Genomic DNA, 18,764 nt, shown 5'->3' on the forward strand with positions numbered 1-18,764 from the left:
TATACATTAATTTTAGAAATATTACAACAACAAATTGATAAACTAATTTTTCATATCATTGTAGGATCGAGTTCACATATTGTAAGAGTAATTTTAAGTAATAAGTTAACTTTAGTTTCCTCGTGTGGACATCGAGTTTCAAAATCGTTTCTAAACTCTAATATCAAAAATGTTGGAACTTGAACTAGTAAATCTTGTCTGATAGAAGTCCATGGACAATATAGAGGGATTGTTTTTCTTATATGGCATCCTAGTCAATAAAAAAAGAGTTTTTTTACCATCCTTCAAAAAGTATCTCAAAGTACCACATTTTTAGTGTAAAAAATGTGATACCTACCTTGAGGTACTAAAACTTTGTACTAAAAACTTTTAGTATTTTGAGGTATTTTTTAAGGATGGTAAAAAAAACCCGCAAAAGAAACCTTTAGAATTTTATGGGGCTACTTGTTAGTGAAATAGGATAAAAAATTAAAAAAATTTCTCTCTCTACCTTCTCTTCTCTTTCTCTTCACTCTCTCCACCGACGAAGCCTCATAGCTAGTATGGGGCCCTTCTCCTCATCCACCATCACTGGCACCGTCTTCCACACACTGAGAACGGACAGGGCTGAGAAGCTGGGGAGCAGCACCGCACGTTGCCGCCGCCGATTAAATGACCAAAACAATTATGCAACTATCAAATAACATGAAATTTAAATATTTTTTTATGAGTTTATGAATAAATTTATTTGTGTCTTCTTAAAATACATGAAAAGATATTTAAATTAAATATTAGTGACCATATAATTCATAGTAAACATTTATCGCACGAGTTTTTTTGTTTAAAGAACATATTATAGTTTTTAACAAAGTGAAATTACTAATAATATTTTTTTTCTGGTTCATTATTATCAGTAGGTGCACATGTCTTTCTATGATTTAAAAAAATTCTAAAATATTCTACAGTGATGCATTATTTGACAGATCAAGAAATTTATTTATTTTACATAAAAACATAGTGCTAACAAAATATTTATAGAAAACCAGATATTTATCTTATTTTATCAAAGATTTATATATGATATTGTTGTTAGTGATTTGACTATTTAGGTGTCCAATAATAGTGGTACAGTGTCTTGATCAATATTATATTTAGCACAACTGGGGTATGATGTTGATTACGAACTTCATGGTATTGGTACCATTATCGGTATTCTAAGGGTGTGATTAAAATTGTGATTGAACTTTGATTCCAAAGATATGCATTGCATATTTGCGTATATTTATGATAAAATAAATATATTTATCTTTATATCAAATCTAATATATAGAAATTTTTTTAATTGGAAAGATAGTTTCTAACATAGAAAACTCTATAATTGGTAAGATAATTTCTAATTTAGAAAGTCACGGATATATAGAAAGTGTATATAAAGAGAGGTGGAGTCCATCCTATCCATCTGATCTTACAAAGATGATTTTAACCATTGAATTTGATAAAGGATGAATAGAGTATGTAGGATGAGCACAAGTAGTTTCTGCAATATAGGGCAGATAAGTTTTTATATTATGTAGGATGAGTACAACTAGTTTGTGTAATATAGGGCAGATAAGTTTTTATATCTTGAAAATCATCACGGTGCAGTGTCGTTTTAGAAAGAAATTTTCATGTTTCTTTATATAGGGATGAAGTAATTAGCAGGTTTAAAATTAGATATATATTTTCTACTTTTGCTATTGATCAAATATTTGATTTTTTTTTTCTATCAAATACGCATGTAATTTATAGGGAGAGAACGTGTATTGACCTTTTGACTTGCGTGCACGTTTTTAGATTATCATCCAACGGGAGTGATCAGATTTAATTGATATAATTAAAATTTTTAAACATTTGATCACTAGGCACCCCTATGTTTTCTAAACTAGCTCGTAAATTTCTATGGGTCAGTGATTCTAAGAAAAAAAAAGAGTTTTTGAAATAGGGTGGAACCACGTAGGGGTGGCCAGGGGCCTGGCCCCTCTGGAACCCGATAAAATTGCCCAACCTGTTTACTATAGCTTTTACAAAAATTTTAAAATATTGGTATTGTCGGCCCCTCCAACAAATGTTCCTTTTTTTCTGGCTCCACTTCTGTTTTGGTAAAGACTCCATACTAATGTGCTCTGAATGAAAAATACTAGACATATAATTTTTGTAAATAAAAAATACTACCCATATGATTTTTTTGTCTTCGAATCTTAGTATGATCAAACGCATCTGCGCGTAACAGAATGAGAGAAAAGCAATGGTGCTAATTAATGAGCCCTAGAGTCCAAATAGAGGAGAAATATTTCATGGTATAAATATCATAAAAAATCGTCATACATATAGCAACACTCTATTATGAATTCACTACTCAACGACTTGCAACATCAATTACGTTCCTAGTGAAACAACAACCTTCGGCCTCTTAACAAAAATCAAAGAGGAGGCAAGAACCTAGACCATGGCAGGAGCTAGAAAGCTCAGAGGCATGCTGCCAAATACCCTGTAAATCGCATTTAGCTAATTTCTTCCTTTTTAAAAAACCTCTAGGGGTTGTACCCTATTACTCTCACTTTTTTAATGAAATAGCATCATCTCGTACGAGTTTCCTTTCAAAAAGAAATTACGTTCCTAGTTTTCCCCACATCTTGCACAAAATTTCTTCCAATTCCCAGTAGGCAATTAATCGTGCATGGTTACAATCTACCCTACTTCAGCCGCACAAGTGTAATCACGACGCACTAGTTTAACAACATAATGGACTCTCCACTAAAGCAATCCAGATGAAATGCCAATGGAGTATGCAAACTGTTCATGCTCATCAGCTTTACATATGACACAACACAAACAGTCTCCAGCTGATGCGATCAACTGGGCTCGCTCTCTCGAAAACAAACGCAAAAAGCTGCTTCCTTTCTCTCCCTAAAATCCTTTGCAACTTTAACTCGATCAACTTTGGCATGATCAAGATCAACAATGGCGACGTGCTGCATGCAGTGGTGTGGTGATGATCAAAACAACCAGCTGCCGGTGGCCGCCTCGGCCTCCTGGTGCTGCTGCCTCGACGACTCGGCGAGCCTCCGGTTGCCGCGAGGGAAGGAGAAAGACGACGACGACGACGCTGACCGCCGCAGGCGCCCGGCCAGCTCGCCGTCCGACCTGAAGCTGTCAGAGGAGCTGGAGCCGGAGCCGGAGCCGGAGGCATAGCCGCTGCGCTTCTTGCTGCTGCCTTTCCTCCGGAGCAACGGGAGCGGGAAACACCCGTACGCCGGCGGTGGCGCCGTCTCGTCGTCAGCCTCGCGCGCGGGTGGCGCGGCGGTGCCGTGGCCGTAGCCGTAGCCATACAAGTCCGGCGCCGCCGCCCGAGGCGCGAGGTCGAGGAAGGCGGTCGGGCGCGGGCGGTACTGCGCGCCGGCGCCGTACCTGCGGTGGCACGGCGAGACCGACGCCGACCTGCAGGCGGCCGAGGAGGCGACGCGCGGGGAGTGGTAGTACGGCGACGGCGAGGCGCAGGGCGACGTCATGCAGGGAGGCAGCGCCAGCTGCCTCTTGGTCACCACCTTCGCCAACGCCGGCGCCGGGGACACCGCCACCGCCGCGGCGGCGCTCGCGCTCCTCGTGTGCTTGGGCGTCCCCGGACATATCTCCCACTTGAACGGCACCGCCCCTGCCCTCCTGCACGAGTCATCCATTGCCGCCACCCCCACACAACTACAGCTTCTCTCTTCTCTTCCAAATGCAATGAGCTGAGCACAATATCAGATCGTCCTGGATGGCACAAGATCTGCTGCCTTTTATAGAGATCAAGAAAGCTACGAATCAGGAGTGATTGCAGGAGATGGAAAATGGGCCTCTTCTGAAGATAGTGGCAACTAACCTATCTATCTGCACTTTTTTTTAGTGGTTTTGAGCGACTGCACAATGACACCACCGGCCGGCCGTTTGGCACTATCTCTGAATACTTGCATGCGCCCATGTTCATCTTGACTTGGTGGTGTCTCTGAACAGAAGACAAAACGACGACGAAATTCAGATAAGTTTAATCTTTGTGAGGTGTGTTTTCAGTGGGTCGGCGAATTTCTGCGCTTCAGTTCGGCGCATTTTGGGAGACGTCGCTGTCAGGTTTGACCGTACAGGCGAGGCGGAGCGCGCACGTCGATGATGGAAAGGGAGGAGCACAACTCTCTCCGGTGATTGGGTCGGCGGCGAAAGCCCCGTTCTTTTCATCTATTATTTTCGCTTATGCTTATGAACCAAAATTTAAATTTTTAATCTTAAATTTCAGACTGATTATAGAATTTTTTACTAATTTTTTAATAGCCTTGACTTTCAGATATCTAAAGATACGTATATAAAACTTTTATTCATAAATTATTTTACGTTTGTAAATATATCATTTGACATTTCTATGAAAAAACCAAACAATCACCCCTTTTATATTTTACATGCTTTACCAGTGTAAAATAGTATTTTTACACTGGTAAAGCCGAGTCGAGCCGGCTCGTTATCCACCCCTAATTGATGATGATCGAGCAACTTTACAGACCAGCAGCTTACAGTTTTATGTTTTTAGAATTAGGTGGCAAGGAACATATTTGAGCACACAAATTTTAGATGTATACTTGCAAATTTGCATATTTACTGCAATAAATACTAAAATTATGATAAACATACTACAATAAATCATGAAAAAATGGTTATGTTTATTTTTTTCTCACGTAACATCGTGTTCCACATATCGTGATTAAAATTTTCATACACTAAAAGGGAATTTCGAACAATTGGCCATCACCACTATTGTCATCGTTAATGCTTAACCTCTATACCGTGAGGTAATTTCAAATATCTCTAAATAAAAGGCCCCTAGCTACAGTTTAAAGTAGCCTCATTGTTCCGTTGAAATTAACCATAGGCAAAACGGTTTATTAATAATTATAAAATAATTTCTAAGTAAAGATCGATAAAACTAAAAAATAAGCTACACCAAGATAACCCTAAAATCAACTTCAAATTTAAGTTTTAAAATCTAAATTTTATCTTATAATCATAATCATAAACGAAAGCATGATGAACTTAGAGCATCAGTAACATGTAATGACCAAACTTAAAAGAAATTGTATATAGAAGCTATTCTTTTGATTTTTTTTAAAGTTAATTTTGAAGTTTGTATTAGTTAATTTATTACTGGATTCTTAATTAGATATATCATAAGAAATAGATAATAAAAAAATATGAAATTTTGAGAGGTTTTCAGTGGGGCCTAACTTGGATCGATCTTTTGGTCGTGGGATGATGCAGACTGCAGAGTACTGTTATTTTCTCTTGTTCAGATTGTGACGATACATGAAACGATCGAGATAGTGGGATGCTGCCGATTTGGTTGTGGTGTGAGTGGCTTAGTGCTCTGGTCTAAGGTTGGCTTGAGATTGGTAGGCTGTTTTGTGTTGTTTTTCTAGGCACATGTAAAATTGATGGTTGAAGTGTTTTGCCGAATTCTAAATTCGAGACTAGTTAATCGATCTTTTTGTACGATTGAGAGGTTTTGTGCAGGTTACTCCGTATTCGGTTTTGATCTGTTCTTTGCAGGATATTTAATTATATTCAGATGTCAACTTACCGGATAATAAGGAACAAAAAATTTATAAGATATCTTAGGGATATTAAACTCAAGGTTAAACGTCAGTTATAAAAATAAGTGCGCCAACAGAAAAAAAATAATGTTGAAATTCATTTAAATTAACTGAGGCAAGCATGGATATTGAAATAAAAAAATTGCTAAGCACAGCATGTCGTGTGCCGAGAATCCTGCAATCATACGGATATCATTCCAATTAAGATGATTGCTAACCACGTCTACCACGCGGTGCCCTCATGAGTTCTGGTAACGCTTACGAGCGTGTAGACTCCGACTTCGGTAAGCGATGTGGTACTAAAACAAAAGAAAGGTCATCCGATCCACGTTAGCACTTGTTTCTTTTTTCTGGATTTGGTCCAGGCCTAATAAAACATGCACTGATCAAACTGAGAATAAAGGGCAAATGTTTTAATTAATTTGTTGTGCTTAGCAAGCACGTCAATTAAAAATGTATCATCAGGCACAAGTAATTACACAGACTCCTTGTTTGTTAAGTGATCAATTACATCCAATTGACATGTAGCAACGCATAAAAAAAAAGAGTGCAAAGCACACGTGTAGGGTCCGTTTGGCGTAGCTCCAGCTCGCAACTCCAACTTAACTAGAGCTGGAGTTGTGCCAAATGATACAGATTTTAATTTTTTTGGAGTGGAGTTGACGGAGCTGCTCCTGAAAAATGAACTACACAGATGAGCTGGGTTTTTGCTGTTCCACAGCTCCACTCCACACCAAAAGACCTGCTACCTTTTATTATTTTATTGTAATTACTTGAATCTGCCACTCATGCTACTATATATTATTAGTAAATATTTATAGTGTGTTAACTATCATATAGTATTTTATAACCATATAATTGTGTTGTTGAAGTTCAAAAGAAAAATAATCAGTATTTAATTACATGAAAAGAAACATAATCAAATTATGGTTTAATCATGACTACACATAATCCGCAAGGCTATTTTGTCAATCAACTTCGTATTATCTCTTTTAGGAGTTTTGGAAGTTTTGGAGCAGACCAAGCTAGCCAAACAGTTTTGGATTTGCTCTTCGGCTCTCACAGGAGTTGGAGTTTGGAGCTAGGATCTAGAGTTTAGAGCCCTACCAAACGGGCCCATAGTATGCTATTGTCACCTTTGTTTCACTTTTTAGTTTTATATATTTTTACTTTTTACTTTTTTATAATTAATAATGATTGTGAAGCAATGATAATTTTACTTTTTTTTCCACGCGTCCCACGTGGCACCTGAGTGGAGATATGATGTCTTATTATAAGCATGTGAAATAAAACATCCACAATGGATGTGGTATTATTTAAGCGAAACAAAGACCGTTTAATGACCCACAAGCTTAATGGATTGGAATATGCATTAGGCCCAGTAGGCTGGATTATGGGCGATGATTAAGAGTGAAGCCTACTGTGGGCTAGATCCCAACTTTTCTCCTCTGCTCCAAAAACATTTCATATGATACATCAAATCATTAGTTAAACGAGGGGAATTTCATGATTTTTACGGGATTAATTGCACTGATTCGTCGGGGTCATTGCTGCAGGCGCCTTGCCGTATGCTGATGTGGGCGTAGCGACTAGCGAGGCCATCATGGCCGGCCGTCTCCGGCCTCGTGATTCCGTTGCATGGAGTCGTTCGTCGCTGCCGGTGTCTGATGGCTCACTCGCTGGCCAAGCGATGGTGGTCTGAACCCTCTTCTCGCGGCTTGATACCACATATACGGAGCTTGTTTGAAAAAGTTTTAGATACTGCTGTTTCGTAGCCAGCTTTTAAGAATCTAGAAAAGCCAGTAAACCCAGGTTCTCCAGCTTCTGCATTCTTAGTTCATTTTTCAAAATCTACAATTACAGATTCTCAGTAGCCATGGACTATTTAGAATAGCTTCTGGCAGAAACAGCTTTTGGAAAAATCTACAGCTATGAGAAGCTCCTCAAACAGGCCCATAGTATTATACATGATACCCATATGTACTAGATCAGTTGATACCCTAGGTAATAATAAGGTACTTAATAGTGCATAACATTTTTTTAGAGAAAATTTAACTAATGTCATTGACAAATACTTAATTCTAAAAATGTCATTGATGAATGCGAGTTCTAAAAAATACCATCGTACAAACAAATTTGTCTAAAAAATATCATCGTCGTTAGGGTTCCGTCAAATTTTTTCCGTTAAGTGCTATGAACGGTGCTTTTAAAGACGGAAATGGATAGAACCGTAACGGCGATGGTATTTTTTAGACAAATTCGTTTGTACGATGATATTTCTTAGAACTCGCATTCGTCAATGGCATTTTTTAGACTTAGACGTTTGTCAATGACATTTTTAGATTTTTCTCATTTTTTTACTAATAGTGCATAAATTAAGTCATAAATAAAATATTATTAAAATACTATCCAAGTTCTTCATGTAACTAAGATTGTTTTTATTAGATAAAGATGAAAGATCTAATTTTTTGGATAGCTATTTTATGCTATAAACAATTGAAATAACCTCTATAAAGTTAAAAATCTAATAGAAATGTTAGTTGGTCAACTTTTATATAAAAACTTTTTTATAAAAATACAATATTTAACAGTTTAAAAAGTGCGCGCGCACAAATGGAATAATCAACCCTTAAAGAACACAGCCTAACTCAACATCCGAAGGCCACATTGTGGAAATATCTTAAAACTAAATTTAAACAACCAAACTCAACATGAATCCTGAATCCTCACCTTTTTTTTCACCCATTGTGAATCACGATACAACAATGTTTTACACAACAAGTCCTCTGGTCCATATATCATAATTAAGATGATTTAGGTGCCTTGGGGGAACCAGCATGTCATACCACTATCTCACAAGACAGATGTAAATACAACATGTATCTAGCTAGTATCATCTCCTCCTTTACAAGCAGGTGTTGCTAAGCATTCATAACCAGGTGCCTGGCCTATCCTTGATCATTCTAAGAACTCTCCGGGCGAAACTTCCAGACACGAACATAGTTTTCGCCATGTGTGGTCACAATTTTCTTCATGCCTACCGACAGGCAAGTAATCTGAGGGCGCAGGCGTGTGGGGATGTTGTCGAGCCGGGCATCTGGAGCAACCTGGCGCACGAGTTTCTTTTCGACTTGCTGCCGGGAGCTGGATTCTGCTGGGCGGTCCGCATCAACTATGAAACTTCGGATGATTTCACCAGTTCTTTGGCATATCAGGCGGAGCACACCATCAATGCCGCCCACTGCCAGTGTTGCTGTGTCACCTGGCAAGTGATGTGTGGCGTAGATGACATTTGGGCTAACTCGCTTTTCCCAGAGAGGCCTGAGGGTCCTGAGAACGAACAAGGAAAGAATGCAAGGATAATTGTGATGAGATCGCATCTACTATGACTTGATGCAGTACACCATTAGCAGTATAGCACTAAGACGTGTGTGGCCAACACTCTTGCCATGCACGAACTAAAAGCAATGTAAAACAGTTACAGATTCCATAAGCATCACCCCGCAAAAAAAAAAAAAAATTAAATCCATAACCATCACGGAAGTGCACGTGATAAAAAATAATGAAAACACCAGAAACTTCACAACACGAACCTTAACTTCCCTATGTAAGAATATTTAGTTAACAAAATAACTTGCTAAATTAGTAAAATTGCAATTGTTCAAAAACTTGAAATGCAGAAATTATTAATCTACAATGTAAAAGTAATCTGAACTCTAAACTAATTGTAAACAACTACTATTGTAAACTAATTGAAGTTTACCATAAAACATACTCGTAAAAGATTATGAGGCATGGACTATGGAGTAACAAAGGAAAATGATTTATGCAAGCCATGCATCTGTTTATCCAAGTTGACTCTATTCAAAGTCTCAAACTAAATAAAGTGTATAAAAACAATACTTTAATGTTCTTGATTTGTTCTGGAACTCTGTTTCAGTTTAATTAGTAAAACTATTACTATCATTACCAACCTTAAGTCCCAGCAGTGCGCGTAACCAGCAGATGAGCCCGCGAACATTAGCTGCCCACTTGTGCTGAATGACAAGCATCTCATTGCTGAAATCATTAAAAACAGAAGCTAGCTGATTAATGATTAAGATCACAGCACTAAAAGTTTAACATATTGGCATGGGCTATCATTGGTGACTTTTATCTCAAAAAGATTCAGCAAGGACAAATACTGCCAGTAAAATTTTACATATAGCTTTATCATCAAACTAAGATGAGACACCAAACCGATTTTTTATAACCAACACCAAAACTAAAGAAATTGCCAAAAATAAAGATTGTATTAGACTCACTCAGAACCACTGCCTTTTTGCTAGAACAAAAATGCTAAAATTGTTTAACAGAAGGTAACCTTTAAGAAGGAAAACAAGGAACACTACATAACTATATTTTAGCTTGTTATTATTAGGTCTACTGTTTTTTTCTGCTCTGACTTTTGTTGACCAAGCACTGTGATTCAGGTGTATTGTGTTGTTTATGATTGATGAAAATTTGAAAATGGTTTTATCATGGTAATTCAGTAGCTTTGAGCATTTTCAACATGGAAACTTCTAGTTGTAACCTTGGAGATCAAGAGCATCCTCAATCCCCATCACTCATCAATGACAGATATTCCATCATGTTTATTATTCAGGAATCAGGATCAGTTGAAGGTTACCTGTTGGTGCAAAAGTTGATTTCAGAACACCTAACTTCTGTCCAGAGGTTTGATCTGCAATAGCTACATTTCCAAATGTAGAACCAGCAGCAATGAACTGGTCATCTGTTATTGTCAAGCATGTCAAGGGAGAAGAGTGAAGCCTGTATAGCACAGTTAAAAGGAGCATCAGCTGCAAAACATACTAACATAGAATGCAGAACTTTAAATTTAACAAGGTGCACAATCGTCTGAATTTTACCTTATTTATATTTTTTTCCTTAAAAATTGGTCAAATCTCCTATCATTATCGAACAATTTAGAATTATATCTAATCTAAGCAAGTGTTGCTTCTCAATTTTCTGCATTCACCAGAGACCCACATGAATATAAAACTAGACGTAACTTTAGAATAAAGATTCTGAACCTAAGCACAGTCACATTTGACCTTACAATTTCGTAAATCATTCAAGGAAAAAGAAACTTCATGAGGTGCATACATGCATTGATAAACGTCAAATTATACTAGCTGTAATGGCTATTAAGTAAGGTTGTATACGCATATCAAAGTACATAATTTCTCAGAAGTGAAGTGAAGCTTACTTACAGAAGTTTAAATTAAAGAATCAAACAACTCAAAGGAACTGTATTTAGACGCTATACCCCAGCATGCTCACCGGAAGATGCTTGAGCAACTCCTGCTGTACATATCATATACAAAGGCTCTACCGTCGTCGCAACCAATAACAACCTCTGGATCAGCATAACTGCAGAAGCAAATGAACATTTGGAGGTTAAGCTAACAAAATCTTATCAAATAATGTTTATATGGCAAACAAGCCTGTGCATCAATCATGTTCCTCTGTGATTACATGCTTTCAAGAACAATTCAGTAGTTTTGGTAGTGTATGTACCATCTAACTTTTCATTTGTTTGAAACAAAAGCCATGCAATGTACAAAACTTAAACCAGGTTCCTTACCTCATACATAAGCCATGATTGAATGAGGCCCCATGAGATTGAAAAATACTTCTTGGCTCACTACGTCTCCATATGCAAAGCTGCGAGCTAGTCAAACCTACAATCTTCACAGAGGATTGGAATTTTTTATAAGTATATAAGAAGTCTATAGATATGGTGGTTCATAAATAAAATCAAAGTTGTTTGAACCTGGTTTACTGCATCTACATGATGAATAGAACAGTTTACACTTTACACAATATACAACTATTAGAATCACAAATTCAGACAGTGTTATTAAGTTGACAATGCTAATAATGGAACATCCATTAATAGTTACATAAAGTGCAATGTAATGCATATAATGGTAAAAATGCCCAGCCTATGAAGATTTCCAAGACAAAACAGAGTTGGTGTTTCAAATGAGACCAATACCATCTACAATTTTATATACCCACCATTTCCCTAGATGTTGATCATCCTCATGGGTGGGTTGGGGGGGGGGGGGGCATATATATGATTGAATTGCTTCGAATGTCAGATTAGTACTTGTAAGGAATTAATAGCACATATAGTCTATTTGGCAGTTTCCGTTCACATTCTAAATCAAGCCCAAAAAAACATACCACTGAGTCTAAGGCGATCAAATCTTATATCTGAATGAATAAGATGCTTAAATGTGCAGCAGGAATTTCTAACATGCAGGTGAGCTACAAATAGGCATGCATTTACATTGTTACAGAACATTTGGAATTTCGTGTGAAACCATTATTGAAGCAAGAGTCTATTATAGCCCTTCCTGTCAAGTGCATAAGGCCACAGCTAGATAGCAAGGACAGAAGGACTGCAAGGCATGGACATTTACCTTATTTTCATCAAAATCGAAGTCAACCAGTACTTTATTGTTTGGAGCATTGTACTCGTTCATGTATTTGCAACTTTCAGCAGACCAAAGTCGGAGAAACTGGCAAAGACCAAATGCCAAAACGATAAGCACGGTCATAAGAAGATCGGTGAAAGAATTAAGCAAAAAAAAAAAAAAACTAGTAAGCACTGCAAATCTGCAGTCAGGCTTTATATTATCTAAAAGCTTGGCAGTGTATTCAGGTAACCATGGTTTCCAGTTTCCACAATCATGTCATGTCATGTTTCAAATGAAGTTCTGCATTATTATAACATCATCTGAACTGTGAAAGTGCAGTATTATTAACCACACCTGTGTTTGAGAAAATACTTACTGTACACTGCATTACTATGTTTCTTTTCACACATTTGGCATGTGAAGCTCTTAAAAGGGCCTAGCAAAAACGATCTAAAATATATAAACTATAGTAATACAAATTGGGTTTGTTACATTATTTTTTTTTCATTTAAAAAAATCAGTCATTTAACATTGATGAAGCATAAATGCGTAATAAGAACAGCACTTGATGCAAGGGTCACCTTATCTCCAACACCAGTTAAGATTGAGCCACTCTTCATACGGCATATGGTGGCCCTGAAACAAGAAATATGAAACTGAAAGAGAATAATATGGACATTGAGCCACTCTCCCAGCAGCGTAGCTCGAGAAAGAAAATATTTGATCAAAATCGAACAATACCAAAAAATTAAACATAAAATGTTCAAAGAATTGAGAATATGAGGACACTATGCAGAATAAGCAGCCTAAATTCAGACTATCATCATACTAGGGGCGTACCGGTTAGGATGACCAATCCACTGATAAACTTCAGAAGGACCTCTAGAGAAAGACAAGGCATGTTCATCAAGTGCAAGCTCCTTGAAGTAACTCTTTATTGAAATGTTAGACCTTGAACTTCTTGCTTGTGGATTCCTCTTGTAATATAGATCCCTCATCAGATGAGCTGTGTCAATAACTCTATTCCTATCGACCAAGCAGAACAGAAGAAGTGCAAGTTTCAATAAAAAACGGATAAATCGCTTGATAACTTAGTAATCTTCACAAGAAAACATTCATCTGGTGGTATAGACAAAAATGTGTATGAATAAAATTACCGTATGAAACTAAAATTACGATCACATAATTGTTGATACCGAAAATAGTAACTGGAAACAAGAAATAACACATATTTATTTAATAGTCAAATCGTTACCCAATGTACTGAATAGAATATCCAAAGAAGAAACATGGAATAACATGTTAAGAAGAATATAACAAACAAATGAGAGGCTAAATGCATCTTCAACAAATGCTACCAGGCCCACATCTACTGCATTAGCCGAGTGTTTTAAGCAACAGTCAGTTCGAAGGATATACTATTTCAGCATTCCTCTAGGACGAACCGAATCAGCATAAAACACAACAGTCCAGCAAGTTGGTTGCACATGGGAATGGGACAGCAGAGTAGTAATCGAGGCTATTTTCTTCCGGTCTCAGATTAGGGGCATGTTTATGGGAGTTTAAGATTCTGAGATACAGCTGTTGAAAAGCCGGCTTCTCAGAATCTGAAAAAGCTGGATTTTCTAGCTTTTAGCTTCTAGTTTATTTTCTAAATTCTAACTTTAGATTCTCAGAAGCTAAATGTTGTTTGGAAAAGCTTGATATTCTTTGAGAAGCTCCAGCTGCCAAAAGCTCCCAAAACAGGCCATAGGTACCGGATGGTGCTGTTAATTAGAGCAAACAAAGATAAATGAACATCCCCAGCGAAATCAAAACACAAACACAGCGTGCGTGATAGTAGAAGAGGAGGGAGGAGGGCAGGGAGGGAGAGACGATTCGCGCTGTGGACCGAGACTAACCATGAGTTGCAGACGGCGGAGCAGCGGGCGAGGTCGAAGTGGTCGTCGAGGCGGGAGAAGACGGAGCGGAGGGTGTCGTCGTTCAGCGCTTGCGCCGTCGCCCCCACCCCCGCGCCGTTTCCCCTGCGGCGCTTCACGCCCGCGCTCCCGCTCCCGCTCCCGCCCCGGCCCCGGCTGCTGCTCGCCTCCATGGCCGTGCACCCCTCTCTCTCCTCTCCTCCCGCCACCTCTCTGCGGTGGCGGACGCGCCGCCCGTCTGCTTGTTCGCCCTGCAGCCGCTCGTTCTGCCGGTAGCCGCCGCGGCCGCCGGGACTGTCAGGCCCATGAGCCCATCTGATGGTTGTCTGAACGGCCCAGCGAAGTCGTCACGCCTGGCCCATCATAGGGACAACAAGTCCAGTCCAATTTGGGCCCACAACAATACCATGGAAGAAGCCCAACTCGACCCATCTCAATTTCGGCCCACCATAACCTTAATCGCAAAGGAATAAGTTCATCTGACACCCCTCAACATTTCGTCGAGTCTGCGACATATCCCTAAACCTCCATACCAGAAATCTTCACCTCTAAACTATACAAAACCGTGCAGATTAGGTCCTAGGGCAGTATGCATGGATGGTTTCGCTGACGTGAAATCCTAGTCAGCAAGAAGAAAATTAAAAAAAAGGTGGAGCCCACATGTCAACTGCAAGCCACAATTTCCCGTTACCTTCCTCCCTACCTACGCCGGCGACGCGCCCCCACCCAAATCCGATGACGAGATGAGGCAACGACGGCGTCGGCAAATTCTCGCCCACGTTCCACCTGTTGCCGCCCGCCGCCGCACCGGTCGTGTCCCTCGTCTCCTGCCATGAATGGCGAGCTGGGGTGGCCGGCGAGCTGTTGTCTCGGTTCCCCCTTTCTCTCTGCTCTAGCGGCGGCCAACGACCTAGGGCAACGGCAACGGTCGGCGAGCTTCGCACGGATGGCGGACGGCGACGCAGATGGGGTCGGGCGGTGACGACTGACGCGCTAGGGATCCGCCTGCTAGTCGCCCTCGCCGTCACCATCGGCCCGGCCGCCACCATCCCCGTCGCACGCTCGCGTCGACCGCTGCCCGTGCTCTGCCCTCCAGCCGCACCGGCTGTCGCTAGCCACCGCCGCGCGGCTCTGCTACCCACCTACGCCGGCCTCCGCTCGATCCGCACCAGGACGGTGCACGACGCCACCTACCTGGCCGGGGCGCACACATCACCGTATACCCCGTCGACCAGATTGAGGACGATGGGGAGCGTCCGAGCGGTGGAGGGTGCCCCATCGAACAGGGTGTTGCCGGTCACCTCGGCTGCCGCCGCAAGCCTGCGTCCTAGCCACCACCGCGCTCTGGCTAGGCGTTGCTAGTGATGACCCGATAGATGTGGAACTGAATGCAGGCGTACGTCTGCGACTTGCCGAACATCTGCTGCTCCGGCGACGACGTCTCGTTCAGGAACGCCCAGCTGCTCCGTGTTCACCTACGTACGTATCATCAATTCATCATGCATATGTGCATGCACTTACAAATTAGTTATTATTCGATCGATCAGCTAGCTACGTACTAATTATTTTATAATTATTAGATTTGATTAATTAGTACACAGTACGTACCAGCACTCGCTGCTGGTGCTGGCACCGTCGTCGTTGTCGTCATGCTGGTCGGTGAGCCGACCGCTGACGATCATGGTGAGGAGCCACCGGCGACGGCAGCTCGCTGTGGGAATAGGACTAGTACGGACGGTCGACGGCGAGGGCTGGGGCAGACGGCGGTGGGGCAGGCGGGTTGGGGCATGTTGGTCACCGCGAGACGACGGTCGATGGGCTAGGGACGAGCAGCGACGGTCGTCGAGCCGGGACACGCAGGGCGATGGCGTGCGGCGGCGTGGGCAGGGGGTGGGCGGCGTGGCCAGCGGCAGCTAGCGGTCTGGGGAGGAGCGGATGGCGAACGACGGCGCGGGCGAGGGCAGCGATCGGCGGTCACCGAGCCGGCTGAGCCCGAGCTCCTCCTTCTGCCAGAAAAGGAGAGAACAGAGAGATGGAGAGTTTTTTTTCATCATTTTAATCCTATTCACTGACAAGTAGGCCCCACAAACTTTGTATGACTTTTTTTTTGCTGACTAGGATGCCACGTAAGTAAAACCACTCCCTTCATACTGCCTAGGGACTTATATTAGGCGGGATATGTGAATTCAAGGTCCAAAATTTCTGATATTGGGGTTTAGGGATGATTTTGAAACTCGGCGTGGACTTATTCCAATCGCAAATATTGGTAGAAACATCCAACTCTAATATGGAAGTGGCTTTAGTTCCACTGGTTAGGTTTCTTGTGTGAAGGAACATGTTCAACTCTAGTTATTTTTCTTTCAGAGGCTCATGTTGGCTGAAATTTTGACAATATGACTCATACCAAAAACTTATTATAAAAATAAAATGTGCCAAAAACTTATTTAAAAATAAGCCATGACCTCAACACCACCGAGAATTGCACTGAAGTACTATATTTTAGCGGCATACCCTTTGTCTTACTGGCATGACATCTCAAATAGCGGGAGCTTAGGACATTCACAATATAATAACTAGAGTAATATCCATAGAATTAAATAAGTTGTCACATAGGATAGAAGATAATGTCGCAAACAAATGAAGAAAAAGAAGGAAGTCATATCTTGCATGAGACATTACTTCTACATAACACCTAAGACATAATGAAAGATGAGTATCATTAAATTCCATGTGAGTTAGTAGTATTTGCATGACAAGAGTGATGTGTTTCTTGATGACATAGAGAATATAGAAATCCAGACTAGTTCTTGAATTAGGATTGCTCTAATTTAATCAACTTGCCATTACCATGGATGTCATTGGCTATTTATAATATATATATATATATATATATATATATATATATATATATATATATATATAAAGCCTCCATCCTACTAACAGGTGTAGCTACTCCCTTCATGTCTAAAGTGCAGAAACACCTCTATACATATTTCTTTTCTCTTCCAACAGAAAGTATAAACTCTATACATGTAGTTATATCATTCACATAAGATTTAATAGTGTCCATGCTTTCTGTTGGGTGGGAGCAGAAACAGCTATGAAAATATTTTTCATCATGGACGTGCAGGGAATAGCTACACCTGGTAGTAGGATCTAACTTTTCTTCCTAACTGTTTCTGCTCTCACCCAACAGAAAGTATAGACACTATTAAATCTCATTTAAATGATACAACTACATGTATAGAGTTTATTCTTTCTATTGGAAGAGAGAAGAAATATATATAGAGGTGTTTCTGCAGCTTAGATGTGAAGGGAGTAGCTATACCTGGTAATAGGATATATATATATATATATATATATATATATATATATATATATATATATATATATATATATATATATATATATATAAGTCACACGATTGCCCTTAGGTGATGCAGCTACTCGAGACGGTATGATGCACAAGACAACCTTTATGGTTAGAAGCTGATACTCCAACACAAATCCACCTCGAATTACTTGTATCTGCATCCCTTGCTTCAACAATGCCAGCTCCCCACAAGCATCTGCAAATATGGCATAAGAGAAGTCATTTTCGCCAACCCCACAAGAAACCATTGACACAAATAAACCTAGAGCCTCCTTATCCTGCCTATTCCTGAGACACCCTGCCATCATCGAATTCCATGCAACAATATCCCTCATCAGCATCACCCCAAAGAATATCGTTGCATAGTCAATTTTCCATCATCTTGAGTACATGTTAAGAACCTCATTCCCACAACCGCATCAACCAACCCATCGAAACTCATCTTGAAAATTATGGCATGGATTTCCATCCCATAGGCAAGCAACACCAGACAGGGAGAACCCATTGGGCACAACACCAGACGACACCATATCGCGAAGCAGGGCGAGGGAGTCATAGTACAGACCCTGATGTGCATGGCCGGTGATGAGCGACGTCCAGAAGACCACATCCCGGTTGGGCATTTCACCGAACAGCTCCCGCGCGTACTCAGGGAGCCCTCACCGGAGCCCTAGGTGGGCAAGCGAGATGGCCAGGATGATGGACGCCAAGAGCCCGAGCTTCAGTAACACCGCATGGAGCGGCACGACATGCAGCGTGGACCGTCGGGCGTCGGTGGCCTTCAGGGCGCCGGCCAAGGAGGCGGCATCCCACCGCTCCCAGGTCGGGCTCAGCCACGAGGGACACCGACGTGACATGCCGGCAACAACGTCAAGTGAGCTTGCGTGAGAGAAGAAAAGGAGTGCGTAGCTGTGCAGTTATCTCACCAGGGAACCAGTCTACGCGGCGGCGCTCACCGACGCCGACGAGATTCGTCGCGCCTGCTGCGTGACATCAGCTGCCTGGACGGTTGGGCTGTGATGGGCTTGTATTTTCCTTTTCGGTTTGAGATGACCTTACATGGGACATGTTGGGCTGAAACTAAATTATTGAAGACAGCTATTAGCCCAAATTTAATCATGGGCTAAATTAGTTGATCGATATAAAGTGGGCCGAAATCATTGGTCTCTACTAAATGGGCCAGATTAGTACTGGGCTGTAACTAGGCCAAATTCACTCGTGCCCCAATTCGATGGGCCAATTAGTTGGGCCAAATCCAGTAACAAGTCGAATTTATTGTAGGCTAGCCTGTTAGCAAAAATTTTCAGTGGGTCGATTTTGATGTTTGGGAAATTTTGGGCTAAATTCTCTAGTGGATCGATTTACTTGG

At 40.8% G+C, this 18,764-nt stretch overlaps 2 protein-coding genes across 2 annotated transcripts; both read right to left on the reverse strand.

Annotated features, from left to right (window-relative positions):
• Positions 1 to 2,649: 2,649 nt before the first annotated feature.
• On the reverse strand, positions 2,650 to 3,971 carry LOC102701035 (atherin-like). The gene is made up of 2 exons (XM_015842092.2): positions 3,966 to 3,971; positions 2,650 to 3,749 (listed from the first exon to the last, which is right to left on the reverse strand). The coding sequence occupies exons 1-2, from the start codon at positions 3,969 to 3,971 to the stop codon at positions 3,015 to 3,017; spliced, it is 741 nt and encodes a 246-aa protein (XP_015697578.1). The 3' UTR covers positions 2,650 to 3,014.
• A 4,323-nt stretch (positions 3,972 to 8,294) lies between these two features.
• Positions 8,295 to 14,295, reverse strand: LOC102711022 (F-box/WD-40 repeat-containing protein At3g52030). Its single transcript, XM_006662722.3, has 9 exons — positions 14,005 to 14,295; positions 12,944 to 13,129; positions 12,685 to 12,739; positions 12,107 to 12,205; positions 11,263 to 11,366; positions 10,959 to 11,048; positions 10,303 to 10,445; positions 9,608 to 9,692; positions 8,295 to 8,963 (listed from the first exon to the last, which is right to left on the reverse strand). The coding sequence occupies exons 1-9, from the start codon at positions 14,193 to 14,195 to the stop codon at positions 8,597 to 8,599; spliced, it is 1,320 nt and encodes a 439-aa protein (XP_006662785.1). The 5' UTR covers positions 14,196 to 14,295; the 3' UTR covers positions 8,295 to 8,596.
• Positions 14,296 to 18,764: the final 4,469 nt, after the last annotated feature.

This window comes from Oryza brachyantha, chromosome 11 (genome assembly GCF_000231095.2).
Source record: "Oryza brachyantha chromosome 11, ObraRS2, whole genome shotgun sequence".
Taxonomy (NCBI): Eukaryota; Viridiplantae; Streptophyta; class Magnoliopsida; order Poales; family Poaceae; genus Oryza; species Oryza brachyantha.